Source organism: Strongylocentrotus purpuratus, unplaced genomic scaffold (assembly GCF_000002235.5).
Source record: "Strongylocentrotus purpuratus isolate Spur 01 unplaced genomic scaffold, Spur_5.0 spur5_scaffold_21, whole genome shotgun sequence".
In the NCBI taxonomy this organism is placed as follows: Eukaryota; Metazoa; Echinodermata; class Echinoidea; order Camarodonta; family Strongylocentrotidae; genus Strongylocentrotus; species Strongylocentrotus purpuratus.
In genome coordinates this window covers 41,472,420-41,492,085 of record NW_022145607.1, presented here as the reverse complement: position 1 = coordinate 41,492,085, position 19,666 = coordinate 41,472,420, and the positions used below count along the sequence as shown (strand labels likewise).

The following is a 19,666-nucleotide window of genomic DNA, read 5'->3' as shown; positions in this document are numbered from 1 at the left end:
ATCAATTCTCCATTGCATCATCCAGAAAACTGTTGTTACTTTTCTCCGGTGTGTATGCTGACATGACTAATAAGATCCCACTCTGTACCGAAGCCCTTATCACATTCCAAACAATAATACGCTGTTTCTCCCGGGTGACATTTGACATGGTCTAACAGATCACGCTGCAGAAGGAATTTCTCATTGCACTCAAGACAATGAAAGGGCTTTTCACCTTTGTGCATTTTCATATGATCCATAAGATCAGGCTGCTTGGGATATGTCTTATCGCACTCCGGACACTGGAAGGTCTTATCTTTGAGGTGCGACTTCTTATGGTTGATAAGATCAGACTCTGTTGGAAATGTCTTATTGCACTCTGGACACTGGAAGGTCTTATCTTTGAGGTGCGACTTCTTGTGGTTGATAAGATCAGACTCGGTTTGAAATTTCTTTTTGCTCTTCGGACAATGGAAGGGCTTTTCTTTTCGGTGCGATTTCTTGTGGTTCATAAGATCAGACAGCATAGGAAATTTCTCATCACACTTCGCACACTGGAAGGACTTTTTACTTTTATGTGATTTCATATGATCCGTAAGATCAGACTGCTGATCAAATTTCTGATCACACTCTGCACAATGAAAGAGCTTTTCTTTTGTATGTGATTTCATATGGTCCATGAGATCGGACTGCGTTAGAAAGCTCTTATCACACTTGAGACAGTTCAAAGGGAGGTCTCCTGCAGGGGATTTCATCGGTGGAGTAGGATCCACCTGTGAAAGCAGTTTCTTGCAACAGTCAAAACAATAATCAGGCACTTGGTCTGTATGAAGAGTTTCATTAGGGATTTCTTTAGCACACAAAGTGCAGTGAAGAGGGATCATATCACCAACATGGACTTTCATATGAGCTGTAAGCTGATTCCTACGAGAGTAGACCTTATCACACAAAGAGCATTTATGCGGCTTTTCCCCCGTGTGGATTCTCATATGGTCTGTGAGATGGCATCGCTGGCCAAACACCTTGCCGCATATTTTACAGCTGTGAGGTTTATCTCCACTGTGGACTCTCTCGTGTCTAGTCAGATCAGATTTGTAAAGAAATGCCTTGCTACATACAGAGCAGTGAAACGGTTCAGATCCAGTGTGAGATTTCATGTGGTGCGCAAGATGGCTCTTGTGGGAGAATGCCTTCTCACACACGCAGCATTGATGAGGTGCCTTCTCACCGGTGTGCGATCGCATGTGGTTCTTGAGATCATTTCTACGAGAATACGCCTTATCGCAGAGAGAACACTCAAATGGCTTCTCACCCGTGTGGATTCTCATATGCGTTTTGAGATGGGTTTTGCGGGCGTAGTACGTTCCGCACATGGTACACTGATGCTTCTTTTCTCCTGTGTGAATTTTCATGTGATCGGTCAAGTGGCTTCTTTGGGTGAATTCCTTTCCGCAAACGGTGCACTGGTGCGGCTTTTCCCCGCTGTGAATCCTCACGTGTCGCTCATAATCGGACTTGTAGCAAAAACCCTTAGCGCACACAGAGCACTGAATGGGTTTGTCTAAGATGTGGATTTTCATGTGGTTCCTGAGGTTATGTTTGTTGGAATAATCCTTCTTGCATACAGTACATCGATAACTCTCTTCATGTTCCTCGTTCCTCACTCGTTTTCCGCGACCTAAAGGTGGTTTTCCCTGCAATTTCTTTCCACCTTTTAAACGAGCTGGGGTCCTGTCTCTCAGTTTTAATCTCATGTGCATTGGATGACAATTTTTCATGGTCATTTCTTCATCCTTGTCAGATGAACTTCTTCGATTCACTTCACTCTGAGATCCATCTCCATTTTTAGAGTCACAATGTTTCCTCTTTCCCTCACGACATTGTCCATGACTAGTAGAGCTATATGTTGAATCATTCAAGATGGCTGAACTGCATTCTTGGCTGGCCTGTGTTGCTCCAAGATGCTCTTCTGAATGTGAGAGGGATAAAGCTCCTGCTCTAGAGGTCTCACCAGGAGTCTTGCTGTGGCTAATTTCTGAGAAAAGAAGAGAAAATAAAGGATAGAAAGAAGAGCTATTGAATACAAGACTGTAAAACTAAAACAATTGGGTTGTAGAGAATTTTAGGATTCAGTGAGCAGATCAAGGGACACTACAATCTATTGGGGAAAGTGAGTATGGTATATTAAACCGGTTAATCAAAGATATTTACTTTTTTGAGGCACTTCATGATCATTTTGAAGCGCAATTTTTAGGGCTTCAATATTACACCATATCACAGACACTGATAACACACAGGGCCATGCAGGGGCGAATCCAGCCAAAGAGAGGCCAAAGAGGCGGCCAAACGGCCAGACGGTGAATAAGTGGTGGGGGGGGGGGGGGGGGGGGGGGGTCCTCGAAAATTTGAAAAATCGCCCCCCCCCCCTTTTGAGTGCCAGTTGAGGGGGCCCATCTCCAAAACAAGGTAAAATTAACATGTTCTGGATCCGCCACTGGGGCTATGCATCTCAGATTTAACATTGTTAAACGATGCCTTTAAGATTAATTATCAATGTATTGGAGTAGACCTTAAATTTATTTTTTTACAAGGACAGAGCTTGAAACTGCAAAATGGAATTACCTCCCCAACTTTCCTTTATTGCATGGCCTATATCATGTACTGATTTCGTCAGGAGTGGACAAGAGACAAGGGTTTTCAGTTTGAGGAGTCCATGTTCTTTATTCCCTATCGGATGATTCGTTCACATACCTTCTGATGTGGCCTGTGATGAAGGGTGCTCTTCTGAATTTGAGAGTGCTGAATCCTCCTTGATACAGGTCTCATCTGAAAGCCTGCTACAGCCAATTTCTGAAGAAATGATAAAAAGATTGAAATAAGGTTCTGAATACGAAACAAATGAACAAGTTTGACAAATTTGTGAGCAGTCCATTGGAATGAAATTTCATTATGAAAATAAAGACAAATAAATACATAAATGAAATGAATAAATAAACATTTAAGTAAAGAAATAAATAAACAAAAATAAATACATACATTTTTTAAATAAATAAATAGAGGTAAACAAATAGAATAAATGATTAACTAAAAGGCTTTTTCACTTACAGCTTAAAGACAAAATTAAAAATTATGTATATACAAGACCAAATAGTATACAAATGTACAGTTTACCATTTGTTTTTAACACGTAACAAGAACAAAAAGCTACATTTTCTTTTTTTTTTTTTTTTTTGGGGGGGGGGGGGCTTACATGAGGTCACAAAACTCACAATAGGTCACAAAAGTCTATAAAACCATGGGACAATGATTGATCAGCTTACAATGTATGAGTTCCTATCTCAAGAATATCTACCTTGTGAGAATGTCTGTGAATTAGACTGTTTGCTGTCAAAGTAACCTTCATCTGACACCTCTTGCTTGATAACTATACTGCATGTACCTGTGGAGAAAACAAATGATTAAACAAGAATAATATTAATCGTGCACATGTATCTGAATTCAATTCAGTCAATTCAGTGAGAGGAGGAGGAGAGGAGGAGGAGGAGAAGGAGGAGGAGAAGAAGAAGAAGTTATAATAGTCATCACTCTCACTTTCATTTCAGTCAGACTCGGACAGTTTTGCAAGTTGCAGTTATAGCTCTCTCTTGCAAATCATATTTTCACCCATCCAATAACTTCTATCTATGACTGAGTAAAACATTGTTATATTCTTTTTTCATGTGAAGTCAATTCAAATGTATTGTGAAATTGAAAATGATTCGTTACTTATAGATTTCAGGCCTAATCAAAAATTATTATATTCTTTTACATGCATGTTTAGAAATTAGAATCCAATATAACTCCAATGAAATGTGAAATTCAAAGTGTGAACATGCATGCAAAAGACTGCTTCCTGATCCTGATTGAGCCACTCCAGCAAAGCATAGAGTCAATGCCAATGCATATTGACCTCTAGCACTGCATGCTTGCTGTGAGGCGGGTATTTTTAGACCCATACACAAATATACACACCACACAATATTGCATAGACTGTACACAATCATGTCGATGCAGCTGTAACTGTAAGCAAAGTTTGACACTAGACTTACAATTTGAATTTTCAAATTATTCTTTTTAACATCAGTAAGTTAAAAAAAATGTATTTTACTGCTATTTAGGTGTCATCAATTGTCACTAAAGTACCGATTTTGAGTGAAATCAGTTGAGTTTTGTACAGTGGTGTTTGAAATGTTGAGAATCCAAAGCACAGCTTTTCTACACAGGTCACAGCTAGGATAGTGATGCTCCTATATATGTGTGATTGAGCTGCTGATTAAAGGCAAAGCCCGTAAGGGATTGGTTAATTTAGTACTTTCATCATTCAAGTATCAAGCTATCACTAGTGCTTACTTTGATCATGTTTGTTAGTGTTACACTTACACACTCACTTGCACAGGCTGCTCACAGAATTACACTAGTATACATGTACACTCTGCACTGCACTGCACTATACAGTTAGCGCTAGTGCTCCATACATGTAGGTACCCTACCTGCCCTCTATCGCGCCTCGGCTAAGTCCTGGCGACTAAACCTTACCTTGTGCTGTAGTCATGCTGAACGGGCAGACAGACAGACAGACGGGAACGATCACTTCGTTGCTTGTTGGTGTTTTCCAATAAAGAATACGAAAAAGGTGTAAGTAGCAGAACGGCTGTGTCTACTGTATATTGTTGAGCTGATCTGGATCATACACTCGACGAAGACTGCAGACTAAAAAGTCACATTCAAGCTTGAATTTACCCCCCTAACCAAGGCTCCTTGAAACTAGCGACTGATAAGCCGTGCCATGCCAGCGCCCAGGCCCAATAAAGGAAGAAAGTAGCCACCGGTAACGGTTTCTCCAAAGCAGTAAATCAAAAAGGAAACGGATTATTTTTTTCTCCACGTCTTGCATGGGTGACAGTATAGCGGCAACAGGAATAAGAGATTAGATTCGGATGTTTTTAAAACTGTCGTATAACATTTTAACTATAAAATAACTTTAATCTTTTTTCTCTTTAATATGGTATAATGTCACAAGCAGAAACTTCTTTTTGGGGTCTTATTGTTCAGATTAAAGTGAGGGCTCGGCATTTATGAGGTTTACACACACACAATACATATACAATAATGGCTTTTAAAAATACTGTGTCACATTTAGTATAAATAATGACCTACACCATTTTAAAGCTGAAATTTTGTTCTTTACTCTAATACATGGAACAAATTTATGTCTGTGTCTTACTCTTAGTCAGATTGCATTTAGAGCTGAACCTGGTGTTTATGGGTTTTATATATCTGCACAATAAATACAGTAATGGCCAAAATACGTTTTAAAGATTAAAGGTACTATATGTCCCATCGTAACAGCTGCACTGCTAAAGCCAGGGTAATTATGCTGCATTATTGTAGAGCGCTTAGAGACTTCTGATAAAGTAAGTGTTATATAATAGGATTTTATTGAAATCAAAACATCAAAAACCAAGAGCAAACAGTCCAAAGACTGACAACTGTCTTGGGTACAAAAATAAAATTAAATCAAATATACATAATAAAATAGCAGTAATGCATAAATACATAAGTTACATAAGTTAAAATATCAAATAACTAAACTATTATCAGTAAATATTGCAAAAAGGACATATAAACGAATAAGTATACATCATTACAATTACATCAAAAAAGGGCTCTCGAGCTGTGCAATAACTAAATCAGGCACAGACCGAGAGTCCAATAAAAAGAAGATTAAAATACATAAGGCGCTATATAAGCAAATATAATTATTTGCAGGCCAAAAGATGAAAAAGTTTAATTCCACCGGCATTTGAAAGATAATACTAATTTTAAACTTCCCTAAACTCAAAAGGGCTTGAAAATGTCTTTTTGTGGGAAAATAACGACAGTTAGTTGTCGAATTGACTTTAGGGATTACAATCATATAGTAAATCTGATTTTCGGACCATTGTATCAAATACTACGTTTTGTGCTGCGCAAAGTTTCAATCAGTTTAATTTTGGCCACTACAATAACTGGGGTTATTAGTGAAATGCTGATGTACCCTTTACAGCTCAATTTATGTATGTTATTACCAGAGAAAAAATGAAGTCAGTCAGTCACTCAATAGTGTCTGCTAGTGAAATCTAGAAAATAAACGGGTTTCATTGCATAATTTGAATACTATAATAATATTTATAGGACACAATTTCACAGATAGGACATACGTGACATATTTCACAATTCCTGCAAAGTTCTACAGAATTTGATGTTGGCTGCAAATGGGACATGATTATATAGTACCTTTTAAAGGCTTTAAAGAAACTACGTCCCTTTTGAAGCCAACATCAAATTCTGTAAAACTTTGCAGGAATTGTGAATAGGACATGTATGTCTAGCTATCTGTGAATTTAAACGTTAGCAGTGTCCTAGTATTCAACTTATGCAAGGAAACCTTTTATTTTCTAGACTTTCCTGTCAGACCGACTGACATTTTTTTTTTCTTTGGTAATAATATGCATAAATGAGTTGTTTGTTTGTTTTATTTCCGAAAATCATCATAAAAAACAATAACACAATATAACAAAATCAGAGACTTATATAACAATGATAGAATGATAAAACGGTTGGATAGTCCATTTCAGAGCCATTAACCTAATGGCTCTGTTCTTCCATGGAGTCCAATATATATATATATATAATGATACTATAATAAGCAATGATATAACAAAATAGTAAGTCGTAATTAGAAATATTTTAAAAAAAAACAACAACATTGTACTTGTACTTAACTTAACTAAATCAAATTAAATTAAATTAAACAAAAAACACTAACAAAAAGCATTAAAATCTATTCAAATATCCCCTACCATCCCTAATGTAACAAAAATACGACCCCACCCTTATCACCCACCCTGCTAACAATGAACTTAATTAGTTTTAAAATATTCTACACATTATCTAATTTAGTCTGTTATTAAATTGGTTATGTTTATGGCAAAAGCCATTGGGATTGCGAAATTTAAATATCAAAATAATTGAAGTATTTTTGTACATGTTTATTAAACAAATTTAGTGTGCCTAACTGACGGAGCTTAATAGGTAGTTCATTGTATAACACGGATCCCCGATATAAGAATGTACGTTTACACTGATTGGTAGTTGGTTTCGGAAGCAGCCCGTAACACTTTTCGTTAAATACAAATTTATCAGTCATAATATTTAGGTGCTAGCTCATGAAATGTTTTAAACATTTTAAACAGGTACATGAGCATTTTGTCTACATTATTGTCCCATTACTTAAAGGGATAGTTGAGTTTTGTTTTCAGACCACAAATGCCTTCAAAGTGCATGGTTATTGTTCTAATTCATATCTATGACATTTCTAGTGCGCTTTTAGAACCTAAAATTGCTATGAAGGTAATTTTAGACCCCAAAATATGTGAAATTTAGCCAATACGATCATATCAATTCAGCTCCACTTAAAAAAACACGGTGACCGTTAATCATTTATTTAATAAAAAATAAAAAAATACATGGGCCGGCTGGTTGTGCGTAATATAACCAACACGAAAATGCCAACAAAAAAGCCAACATCGGCATTGGCTGAAATACGACATAAAAGGCGCTTTTTCGTTTTTTCAACAGCTTTTTTCAAATTATCTAATATTTGTGGTGCTACATAAGTATTAGAAATCGTTATATTTATGGATATTTCAGCCGTCTCTGAACCGATTTTACTCAAACAAATATGATTTTGTCATTTAAATTGTATGTTCTTTCAAATTTGACACTCGGTTTTTCGTTATCTCACAAAACAATTATTTTGCGTAGCGCCCTCTGCAACAGAACTCATCTATCCCTTTAAATGGCCAAAATAAAACTGATTAAATAATTGTGCAGCACAAAAACGTACGACCATTCGGTACAAGGGTCTGAAAATCAAACTATTACTTAGGTGGTTGCAATCACCTATGTCGATTCGACAACTGATGGTCGTTATTTTCCAACAAAAGACATTTTCAAACCCTTTCGTTTTGAGGGAAGTTCTAAATAAGTATTGTATTTCAAATGCCGTTGGAATTTAACCATTTCCTTTTTTTGACCTGCTAATAGGACATAGTAGGCCTACCTTTAAAAATATCGTTTGACGTTTTAAAAATTTGACGTTTTTCTTTTGAAGATACCATAGCTCCAATAGCGACAATAGTCAAATCCAAAATTGAGAGATATAACACGTGCCGTAAAGTAATTTGGCGACAATAGTCAAATCACTGACTAATCGCCAATAACTCAAAACACAACAACAACTGACTAATCGCCAATAACTCAAAACACAACAACAACAAAAAATCCTCGCTATAGCAGACAGTGGTAGAGGTCAGTGAATGTAGCAGACACCGAAAGGCCAGAATGATAAACTAGAGGGTTAGCAATTAAAATAATGCGGAGAAACCTAACTTTGAAATACTTCCGTAGAATGCTCGAAAACATATTGCATGCCAAACAAAAAAACTAACCAAGAAAATGCCGGCTGTGAATGGGGACAGAACCCCCCCCCCCCCCCAATACTCAGTGTTATTTAGAGTACGCCTTTGCAGGTTCCCTCTTTTCGAAAGCACCCCTATCTCCGGTGTGAAAGTCAATGGCGGGCCAGACTTTGTCCCGCGGAAAAGTACCCCTTTACCGGTGATTTGGGGAACACGCATGCGGTCCCTCCGAACCTGGAGTAGGGGGGGGGGGGGTCCAGCCCATAGCATTGCCATTGGCCAAGCCCCAGTATATACAGCCCTATAGTAGCTATATTTGGCTGTTCAAAATTAATTGATTATTAGGGAAACAAAAATTAGCCCCGAAAATAGTAAAAGAACCCTAGATGTGCTTTTTTCCACAAAATTCGAACAAAATAATTGTTATTCAGCCATAAGTCATTATTGTGAAGATCTTAATAATTATAGGCCTATACTAGATTTTAAAAAAAATACATGCAATTGGTGTGATGTATATTTCTTACTGGGCAGAATTCATTCGAAATGTAAACAAAGGTGGTACGTTACCCACGCGTTGCGTGCTTCGGGTGGGGGGGGGGGGGGGGGGGGGGTCACTCCCAACATGACTGGCTTCGCACCAGTGCGCTGAAAACAGCTATACGGCGTCCTGTTTTCAAGCACTGATCGCACAACCCCCCCCCCCCCCCCCGGGCACCTCTTCAGGTTTACATGGTTCGACCCATGTGCGATACATGCGCCATTTCAGAGGTTGATGGACACGGGTGTGTGCCACTTGTGTATGTGAGAGTGACGGTGGGGGGGGGGGGGGGGAGGGAGGGGGGAGGGGCTAGTTTAGATATTTCAGTAAATTTAGTTTTCCGGCGCTTCGTATTTGCGCATGTGCAAAGCATGCTTTGCAGTACCTGGTGGTACTACGCCCCTCCCCCCTACCAAAATAATACGTAATAAATTTACTCAGATAAATAATCGAACATAACAAACATTTTAGCGGAGCGTCATTGGACTTGATGATCCAAGAAAGAAAAAAAAGTTGTATAGTTTGTATGGAAGCTTGCATTTTATTTAATGCTGAGAAGGTCACATTGGTCTCTCTCTCTCTCTCTCTCTCTCTCTCTCTCTCTCTCTCTCTCTCCCTCTCTTTTCTCTCGCTCGCGTACAATGTCTGGCCCCTCTCTTTTACATTGTTCGCAACCTGTTTTCTGTCATTCCATTCTATTTACGCTCCATTGACGTCCATCCTTCCATTTCATAGTGGCTTAGGTTAGAGCTTCAGATAGTCTGTATTTTAAACAATTTTAAACATGCACATTAAATTGCCTGCAGAGCAGGAGCTCCACAGGAGGGTGAATAGGCACATTGCCCTCCCCCTCACACACACACACACACACACACACACACACACACACACACGCACACCCACACGCACACACACGTATCGAACACTCCAATAGTGCCACTTTTCACAAGTTTTTTCTTTATAATAAGTGCCCCTTCTTATTTTCTCCTAAATGCCTCTTTTCACTTCTGATTAGTACCCTATTATGATAGGAGCCCCCTTTACTTACACAAACGCCCCTTTTCCTTTATAATAAATTACCACTTTCCCCTTTTAATAAATTACCTTTGCCTTACTTATACATAGCCCTTTTCAGCTCTGATAAGTATCACTTTTAACTTCCTCTTGTTACTTGTGATGTAATTACCCATTAATGAGTATCTCTAACTACCTGTATATCCCACTGTCGCTTACAAATTGTACCTTTAGTTACGGTCAACTAAAGCAGCGTTTTTAAAACTTTTTTTTAGTCACGGCACCCTTTTAAGAAATAATATTTTTGCGTCATCCCAGTCCCAAATTTATTTACAGAAGATTCATTTTGCATCACTCTGACACTCGTCAAATGCCATGAACACATGGGGAAATTTGTTTCTAAATTTTGCGAGAGGGCGAAGCGAGCGAGCCAATCTTTTGTAGAATGAGTCAACGCAAGAACACTTTGAAGAGAAAAATAAATAGTCGTAATAATATAATTATGTTCTCAAATTTATTTGACATTCAGTAATCAACACGGATATGGAAACAATATGTATTTTTTAATTATAGACAGAAAAAAGGCACATGGATTTCATTAGCCTCATCGAGTCATGGTTTTCACTGTCTCAAATTGCACTTGATAGCACACGTAATAAGAATGGTTCCAACCAGAGGGACCCAAAGAAAGACTATGGCAAGAAGCATGGCATAACATGTATATACGTCACACACCGTCGATGGAACGACTAACGTCTGATCGTATTTAAGTTTAAAAAAAATAATAGAACAAACCGTCTGTTCGGAGCCAGAAGGGCATTAACTCATTATTGTAATGCAGAATGAACGCCTTGCTGACTCTGAACAGATTTGATAAAGGCGTTATTCATATAGGATTAGTAGTCTTATTCGTTTCATTGTTAAACATTAATACAAGGCTGGGAGTTCATGACGAAGTTGTACACATGATAAAGGAACAGATTGTTACGATGGATGTACATAGAAACCGTCTAGACTAGCAACCGAGGCCCAGCGGTATCTAATAATCTTCATCATCTTCTGCCTCAGCGTCGCAGGAGTCGATGCCGACCTCTTCGTAGTCCTTCTCGAGAGCAGCCAAGTCCTCCCGAGCCTCTGCAAACTCTCCTTCCTCCATACCCTCTCCGACGTACCAATGGACGAAAGCACGCTTGGCGTACATCAGATCGAACTTGTGGTTCAAGCGACCCCAAGCCTCGGCGATGGCGGTGGTGTTGCTCAACATGCAGACGGCACGCTGAACCTTGGCAAGATCACCACCAGGGACGACGGTGGGTGGCTGGTAGTTGATACCGACCTTGAAGCCAGTTGGACACCAGTCGACGAACTGGATGGAACGCTTGGTCTTGATGGTAGCGATGGCGGCGTTGACATCTTTGGGGACGACATCACCACGGTACAGGAGACAGCAGGCCATGTACTTGCCGTGACGGGGATCGCACTTCACCATCTGGTTCAGAGGCTCGAAGCAGGAAGTGGTGATCTCAGAAACACTGAGCTGCTCGTGGAAAGCCTTCTCAGAGGAGATGACGGGTGCGTATGTGACAAGAGGGAAGTGGATTCTTGGATATGGCACCAAGTTGGTCTGGAACTCGGTCAGATCGACATTAAGAGCGCCATCGAATCGCAGAGATGCGGTGATGGAAGACACAATCTGGCCGATCAGACGGTTGAGGTTCTGGTATGACGGACGCTCGATGTCGAGATTACGACGGCAGATATCGTAGATGGCTTCGTTGTCGACCATGAAGGCACAGTCGGAGTGCTCGAGGGTGGTGTGAGTGGTAAGGATGGAGTTGTATGGCTCGACAACAGCGGTGGAAACCTGAGGTGCCGGATAGATGGCGAACTCCAGTTTGGACTTCTTGCCGAAGTCGACGGAGAGACGCTCCATGAGGAGAGCGTTTAGCCCAGATCCTGTTCCACCTCCGAAGCTATGGAAGATAAGGAAGCCCTGGAGACCGCTGCAATTGTCCGCCTAAAGAGAAAATAACAAGGAACCATTAGTATTGTGCTGTGGTGATTTCGTCCCAAAGGTTGTCAACGCCGCCATCGCTACCATCAAACGCATATAATGAGATATAAGAATCGACTTCGATATATGAATCTACTATTATCACTGTTTGTAGCATGTCTCAATTTTCCATATTTCATGCTATTTTTGTTTATATACGTCCAAGATTTGAGGCCATGTTGGTGTCCCAGCCGTTAACGAGTATTGTGAAGTTACCAACATAAATCGAATTATTATGATATCTTTTTGCTTCATATTTGGTCTGATCAAACATTTATTGGACTATTATCATTGGGTGTATGAATACTGCCCTGAGATTATCGGTTAGATAATTATGTGACGAAATAGCTCGGACTTTAGGCCTATTTCATGACCATGTTTGTTCAGCAACAATACTACTTAATTAAGTCATATAAATATTTGAAGAAAAAAATCTTACCAATCGCCTTATCCTGTCCATGACATTGTCGATGTGCTCTCGACCGATGGTATAGTGACCACGGGCGTAGTTGTTGGCAGCATCCTCCTTGCCGGTGATCAGCTGCTCAGGGTGGAAGAGCTGACGGTAGGTACCGGTACGGACCTCATCTGAAACGAAGATTCGTAAATATTGAGCATCCCATTAACTTTTTACATTTTAAACATGTATTTTAGATCATGATGATTTTTTATTATTTTAATGAACAAATTACTTCGATTTCTTATTCTTTTCCTCCTATTCCCGTTTCTTTCTCTCGCCTTTTCTGTCTAGCAGCTATAGTCTATAGTCATGCTAGTCATTGGACTTTTCTTTAGAAAAGATGTTAAAGACCGGCAATACTACTGGGCCAGAAGGGATTAGACCACCCAGCCAGGTCACTGACAGGTGGCTATCTCATCAACTCAGCTCTCAAGTAACATAAGAAAAAGAGGATCATGGGGGACCAACAGGCACCGCTTAGGCATTGTTTTCTATAAAGAGGGAGCAAGTAGCTACAAGTAGGACAGTGGGGCTTTAAGTTCTTAAGCTTGAACTTGACATTTCTTCTTCTGTATGTCAGTATCATTAAAGGACGAGTAAAGAAGTCGCGTGTTACATCTTCCGCACCCCCTTAATCTGTAGCCTTGTAAATTCACATTTAAATGTCCGGGTATAAGACTGATGCCCCCCCCCCCCCCACCCGCCCCAATTGTTCCAGTTCCTCCTGAATGGAGTGGCCTAATTTTGCTACGCCATGGTGCCCAAACAGGTTCGTGATGATTACAGTAGGGTAGGATGTGAAAGCTAAAGTGCTTATAGATTAGCAAGTGTGCGCTTGTAAAAATGACGCCTGAATGAAATGCTCCCCAGGGAGTGGAGAATGTGCATACATTGTGTGTGGGTAAGCCTGAATCCGATGACCGGGGTAATAATTATCATGATTGCAGGACCCACAGGGAGAACAGTATGAAAACTGATGAGGCTACACTGGGTAAACAAGACATATTATTATTATTATTATTATTATTATTGCATACATGACATGCATGGCTCTTAGTCTTACCTACGACCGAAGGTTCAAGGTCAACCATGACAGCCCGGGGGACGTGCTTCCCGTTACCGGTCTCACTGAAGAAGGTGTTGAAGGCATCATTCTCCTTGCCGGGGGAGGTATCACCAGGCATCATACCATCGGGCTGGATCCCGTGCTCCAGGCAGTACAACTCCCAGCAGGAGTTACCCATCTGGACTCCGGCTTGGCCGACATGGATGGAGATACATTCACGCTGTTGTTAATGAAAAACAGGGAAAAAAAAGGTTAGACATGCAAGCCACTTCTTTGAATATATCTGACTGTCAAGAATTACTCAAGATGTAAAGTTGTCTCATTTTTTGGTGATCGTCCGAGCTCAATAATCGCCGACTTCGTCTATATTGACAGTCGTCAGCATTGCAAGGGAAAGCGACAACGTGAATGGCATGTTCCGACAAAAGTACTTTAAAAGTGAAACAGTACGAAGACATGGATGCTAATAATCATTGACGTTTGACATTAATGGTTCCACTTTCCCTCCATGAATTACAAAGATTGGTTACAACATCCACAACACAAATTATGCAAACAGGCTAACCATTCCGTCATGGCTGATGCATGCCGTTATACTACAGGGTGGCGCACTTCATAAAACACCACTGATGAAGAATTGACCGTCTCGTCATTCTCCAGCGAAAATTACCGACAGTTTATCTGGAACCCGTTTCACAACGCCTTTTTTCAATGACAAATTACAAAAATCAGTGACAGATTTGTTGATAACCAATCAGAAGCAAGGATTTCAGTAGCTTATAACAAAAACTGTCATTTGTCACCGATGACAAGTTTTGTGAAACGCTCCCCGGTTGTGGTACATGAAAAAGTGAGTTGTATAGGCTCCAAGAGATAGAAGAATAGAATGTACTGCCAGCAAGCAGTATATGCTAGATATAAGAATATAATTACCCGTGTAGCTTGTTTAGTGTACAGTTTCGTAATTTTCTCCATGGTTCTGAATATACCAACTCTCCGCAATAAATAATCATCAAAAGATAGTGGCAGTCAGACACCAAATGACTATTCCCTCCAACTTGGTCTCTCCTGAATCGTTATGATCCCGACCTTCGCGAAAATAACCCTAATGTCTGTCGCATAGATTTCCAATGTAATCCATGCAACTCTTCTAGACGTTGTGACTAAAAAATTAGAAATCGTCTGCCTTTGTAGTAAACACAGTGTCAGGACCCTCGTTGTTATAAGATGGTGATAGGATACTAAAGATTAGGAGTAAGAAGTTGCCTAAATTGGATGTTTTGAATCACTTCCTCAACAGGCTGCCCTTTTCGGGGTGACACGGAAGTTGGCTAATTATAACGCCGGGGAAGAGTCATGCATACCATCGGCATTCTGCCATGTTTGGAGAAGAATGTTTGAAAGTACCGGTGCAAAACCTCACAAGTACGTGCTCCCAAATGCCGTTTTAAAGGGGATGAAAACGCGTACTTTTATATTTTTTTAGAATTCAATAATGTATTTGGAATTCCATTTTGAGATTTGCCAATTCTTGCATGCAATATTTGATTTCGCTCCCCAAAATCCGCTATCGAGCAAATATAACGATACAAATTACTATTAAAACTGAGTGAACCCAGGCTATTTGGTGTTACCGTTTTTATGGACAGACAAAATAATACTAAGATCCAATTATTTAATTAGTTATCTAGTTCGTGTGACCATTACTTAGCTGGAAATGATTTTGTGCAGTGTGATTGATAAGTGAGAAAAACAATTCTCTTAAGTCGATCGAAATGATTTCTGAAAACTAAACTGTTTTCTTTAAAGGGATGATCATTATCAGAAAACACGTTTTACTACTCCCCTTTGTGTACGATACATTACATCAAACTAAATCTAAAATGTTCACGCGCTCAATCTTATCTGCATACTTCCTTCACGCAAGAAGCAGAGCCGGTTTATCTGATTTCCTTGATCCGCAACAAAGTTACAGCCAGGATGCAGGTTGATATTAAATCGATCGATCATACTGATGACAAAGATTGCAAACATGGAGAATGGCCGCGTCGTTTCCTGTCCGGCTTTTCTGGTTAAAGCGGGACTGCACTACTTGTAGCTACTTGCGCCCTCTACATAGCAAACAGTGCCTAAGCAGTACCCGTTGGTACCCATGATCCCCCTTTTCTTATGTTAAGTGAGAGCTGATTCGAAGTGATAACCCCCTGTCAGTGACCATGCAGGGAGGTCTAATCCCTCCTGATCAAACTAGTGCAGACAGGCTTTAAAGTTTTTATGGCAATGAAAAAAGCTGAGTTATAGATTTTGATTGCCAGGATGAAATATGTTACAAAAGAAACGGTCGGAGAATAGTTCACGAATGAGCAGTGGATAGTAAAAAATGAAATTGATTTTCGAAAAGAGATTTTTTTTTTTAAATTTGTGCCGCGATGGGGGGTGGGGGTGGGGGTGGGGAAGGTAGGGGCTTTCTAAAAAAATATACCTCTCACTCTCTAGTCTAGGTAGTATTCCCCAAAGACCCATCCATGATCTTTCACAACATTTAATTGAATCGAAAAATATAATGCGTTTCGCCCAAATTAAAACAGAAGAAACTATTAAAGGTACTATGTCTCATTTGCAGGCCAAAAAGAAATGAAAAGGTTTAATTCCAACGGCATTTGAAAGACAATACTAATTTAGAACTTCCCTAAAAAAAGGGGTGGGGGCTTGAAAATGTCTTTAAGTGGGAAAATATCGACTATTAGTTGTCGATTCGACTTAAGAGCTATAGAGCCAGTAAGTAATAGTCTGATTTTCAGACTATTGTACCGACTGGTCGTACGTTTTATGCTGCGCAAAGATTCAATCAGTTTAATTTTGGCCATTACAAGAAGAGGGTTATTGATGTAGGCAAATGCTCATTTACCCTTTACAGCTCATTTTATGTATGTTATTACCAAAGAATAAAAAAAGCCAGTCAGTCACTCAATAGTGTCTAACAGTGAAGTCTAGCAAGTAAACGGGTTTCCTTGCATAATTTGAATATTAGGACTCTAACGTTTAAATTTCACAGATAGGACATACATGACATATTCATAATTCCTGCAAAGTTCTACAGAATTTGATGTTAGCTGCAAAAGGGACATAGTAACTTTAAGATAAATTAAAGGGAAATTTGCTTCAAATGTTTGTAACCCCTGCTAACAATTTCGTCATTATTATAGATTTGTGGAAAGTCATAGGATTTCTTATATTTCTTCTTCTTCTTCTTCATCGCCTCTCTCGCTCTCTCTCTCTCTCTCTCTCTCTCTCTCTCTCTCTCTCTCTCTTCCCTCTCTCCTCCCTCCCTCTCTCTCTCTCTCTCTCTCTCTCTCTCCCTCCCTACCTCTTTTTCGCTCTAAAGATAGGAGGCTGAACTCCCGGCCCAGCGGTGGTCACACCATATCACATCACGTGACCACATCATGCCCAGGGTAGCTTAGCTTTAATGGGAGTTTCCGGAAGATATTGGAACAGAAAGCTTAGTCCGTAGGCACAAGCCCTTCTCAAGCGCTGTGCGTAATTACATTGTCTGCACCGTGAGACTATGCTGCTGGCATACTACACATACTCTGTACTTTAGCTGCTCTTAACGGCAAGAGACTGGCAAAGCTAGGCTCTGCTCAAGGATTCAGGAATTGCTGTAAAGTTTCAAATTAGGTTCTGTTCCTGCGAACTACTGAAAAACCTATACTTTTTTTCTTTGTACTTTGAAATATGTTTAAATAAATATTGCAGAATATGGATTATTGGAATGAAGCACGGGCATTTGTATTAGATAATGTTGACACTGTCCATATCTCTTTCACAACTCATCCAAAGATTTCACTTTGCTTCTTGATCATGTTGATAGCGTTCTCTTGATTTAAAACCCAGTGTATAATTGTCTTATTGGTTACATTATCATAATGTAATTATTGCTTTGCAACCACGCAAAACATCGTTGTTTAATTACTGAGCCAAATAAATTGATCTTTTATTCGATTATCTTATGATTACTTGGTGGTCAATCAGCACTTTGACTACGGATAAACAATTTATTTGTCAACCGTGATTCAAGTAAGCACCAGTATTATTCACATTTGTTGAAGAACTCAGTAATGTTTCTTGGCTGTACCCAATAACTTGATGAACAATAAAGGGAAACCTTAAGAACTGAAACGGGGGAGGGGGGGGGGGGAGACTGACAGAATGACAGATAAAGCATTTTCAAATTTCTAGAAAGTATTGCTGTGGTCATTATATAGTGATGCATATTAATTGCACTCGAAGGGCGATTTATTGACAATTTCAGTTTCGTATTCAACTAAAACTTACCAAAAGGCCGGAAATGGACTATCATTATGGATATAAAAACACTTTTCATTGTTTCCTGTACAGTTTATATTACTAGTCAGTCTATTCACGAATAAGAGGCAACCATTTAATTCCTATCCATAACATTTGCATCGAGGTAAATTCTTAATGTTAGTTTTGATTCATAAACCCCATACAGAAGATGGATGAACAGCCACAGAAAACGTTCAGATGTATTGGATATTATCCAGATCTCACAAGGATATCGTTCATTTTGAAGCCCTCTCACAAATGCACACAATTCATTTCAGACACAATATATCACCCTGTATTATGACATGGGGAGTTAGTACTCCATTAAAGGAGAAAAAACATGGATGTGAAAATGGTTTGAAGAGTAAGAGAGTCACTCCACTACGGTATCAATTATATCAACGCTCAAAATAAGGATATAAATAAAGTGGCAATCGAAACTAGAATATTTGTTCAGGCTTAAAGACCAAACGCATTATCTGATCAAATAAGAGCGATAGCTATGCAATGTAAGTAAGGAGGTTGATACAATTTAAAAGAACTGTCTTCAGTTACAGAGATTTTTTTCCTGACACAAAAGGAAGAGCGTAAAATTCATCTCCTAGCCGTTTTACTTACAAGGCAGAAATGAACCTGGCTACTATTTATATTGGATTCTGAATCTTTTGTGACCAGCACATGAAGACTTCAAACTCAATTTAAACTATCACTCAGTAGGAAATAATGTTTTATTAGGCATACTAAAAGAATGAATAAAATAAGAAGGATCAGTTATGACTTACCATATTGATGTAGATTTCGGCTTCAACGGTAATGAAGAAAGACTGAGGAGGATTGTTATTTCGTGATATTGGCAGATATAGTTACTTCTATTTCTTCCGTCTTCTCAGAGCCGTGTTCGATGAGCGGACCAAGAAGCGAGAGAGAGGGACGCTGAAGCGAGTTAGCTCAGTATCTGAAGTGAGTTGGGTTTATCGACTAGCAGCAGGTTTTATACTAACTTTGAACGTCCGGGGTGAACGCCAGTAACAGGAAGCAGGCGCGGATCCAGGACTGTTTAGGGGTGGGGGCCCAATTTGTTTTCTTTTTGCTCCCGAAAATGCGCTCAGGGGGGGGGGGGGGGGGGGGGGTAGTAAGCACTTTTATTTGTTTGCCCTCGAAAATTTGAAAATATGCATCCCCCCCCCCCCCCCCCCCCCCTGGATCCGCAACTGACAGGGAGAGCCGGTTGGCGATTAGTTTTTAAAGGGAAATCCAACCCTTGTTACAAATTTCATTTCTATATAGGCAGAACAATAAGACAAACCGAATGGCGACAATTTGAAATAAATCGGGCCAATATTAAGAAAGTTTGGAAGACGAGATCAAAGTCCATGCAAATCTCCAATGGCAGTTTGGTAAGTGGTTTGTGACGTAGTCGCGAATAATTCTCCCATTAGTCGAGTACAAGAATATCATTAACTTCTTTATTCTCCTTAGTGCCCTCTCCCTTGGGGCACTACTCATACATTTATTATGGATAGCATGTTCTTACAGGCTTGAAATTTTAGTCATTTTTTGGTTGAAACAAACGGGAAAGCTGTCCGCCACTACATCACAGAGACATTACCGATTCAGCCAATTTGAAGAACCCATACCTATAGTGATTACAACTGCCAAAAATTCATTACTTTTTTCCCGATTACATTCACATTTTCACCGGTCT

At 39.6% G+C, this 19,666-nt stretch overlaps 2 protein-coding genes across 3 annotated transcripts; both read right to left on the bottom strand.

Annotated features, from left to right (window-relative positions):
- Positions 1–35: 35 nt before the first annotated feature.
- LOC752772 (zinc finger protein 345) lies at positions 36–4,793 on the bottom strand. The gene is made up of 4 exons (XM_001180116.4): positions 4,555–4,793; positions 3,332–3,418; positions 2,731–2,829; positions 36–2,014 (listed from the first exon to the last, which is right to left on the bottom strand). The coding sequence occupies exons 1-4, from the start codon at positions 4,568–4,570 to the stop codon at positions 36–38; spliced, it is 2,181 nt and encodes a 726-aa protein (XP_001180116.1). The 5' UTR covers positions 4,571–4,793.
- Positions 4,794–10,586: 5,793 nt separating this feature from the next.
- On the bottom strand, positions 10,587–18,931 carry LOC115918926 (tubulin alpha-3 chain-like). 2 transcript variants are annotated; one of them, XM_030994832.1, is made up of 4 exons: positions 18,744–18,931; positions 13,609–13,831; positions 12,525–12,673; positions 10,587–12,049 (listed from the first exon to the last, which is right to left on the bottom strand). In XM_030994832.1, the coding sequence occupies exons 1-4, from the start codon at positions 18,744–18,746 to the stop codon at positions 11,072–11,074; spliced, it is 1,353 nt and encodes a 450-aa protein (XP_030850692.1). In that variant the 5' UTR covers positions 18,747–18,931; the 3' UTR covers positions 10,587–11,071. The 2 variants fall into 2 exon arrangements, with proteins under 2 accessions (XP_030850692.1, XP_030850691.1); XM_030994831.1 differs by lacking the exon at positions 18,744–18,931 and adding an exon at positions 14,545–14,808.
- Positions 18,932–19,666: the final 735 nt, after the last annotated feature.

Excerpts from the sequence above, each read along its gene's own strand:
- LOC115918926 (XM_030994831.1), bottom strand. The coding sequence starts at position 14,586 with ATGGAGAAAATTACGAAACTGTACACTAAACAAGCTACACGG. Across the intron at positions 12,674-13,608 it reads CCTTGAACCTTCGGTCGTAG|ATGAGGTCCGTACCGGTACC; the intron begins GTAAGACTAAGA and ends TCTTCGTTTCAG. Across the intron at positions 12,050-12,524 it reads TGGACAGGATAAGGCGATTG|GCGGACAATTGCAGCGGTCT; the intron begins GTAAGATTTTTT and ends TTTTCTCTTTAG.
- LOC752772 (XM_001180116.4), bottom strand. Across the intron at positions 2,830-3,331 it reads TTCACAGACATTCTCACAAG|AAATTGGCTGTAGCAGGCTT; the intron begins GTAGATATTCTT and ends TCATTTCTTCAG. Across the intron at positions 2,015-2,730 it reads ATCACAGGCCACATCAGAAG|AAATTAGCCACAGCAAGACT; the intron begins GTATGTGAACGA and ends TTCTTTTCTCAG.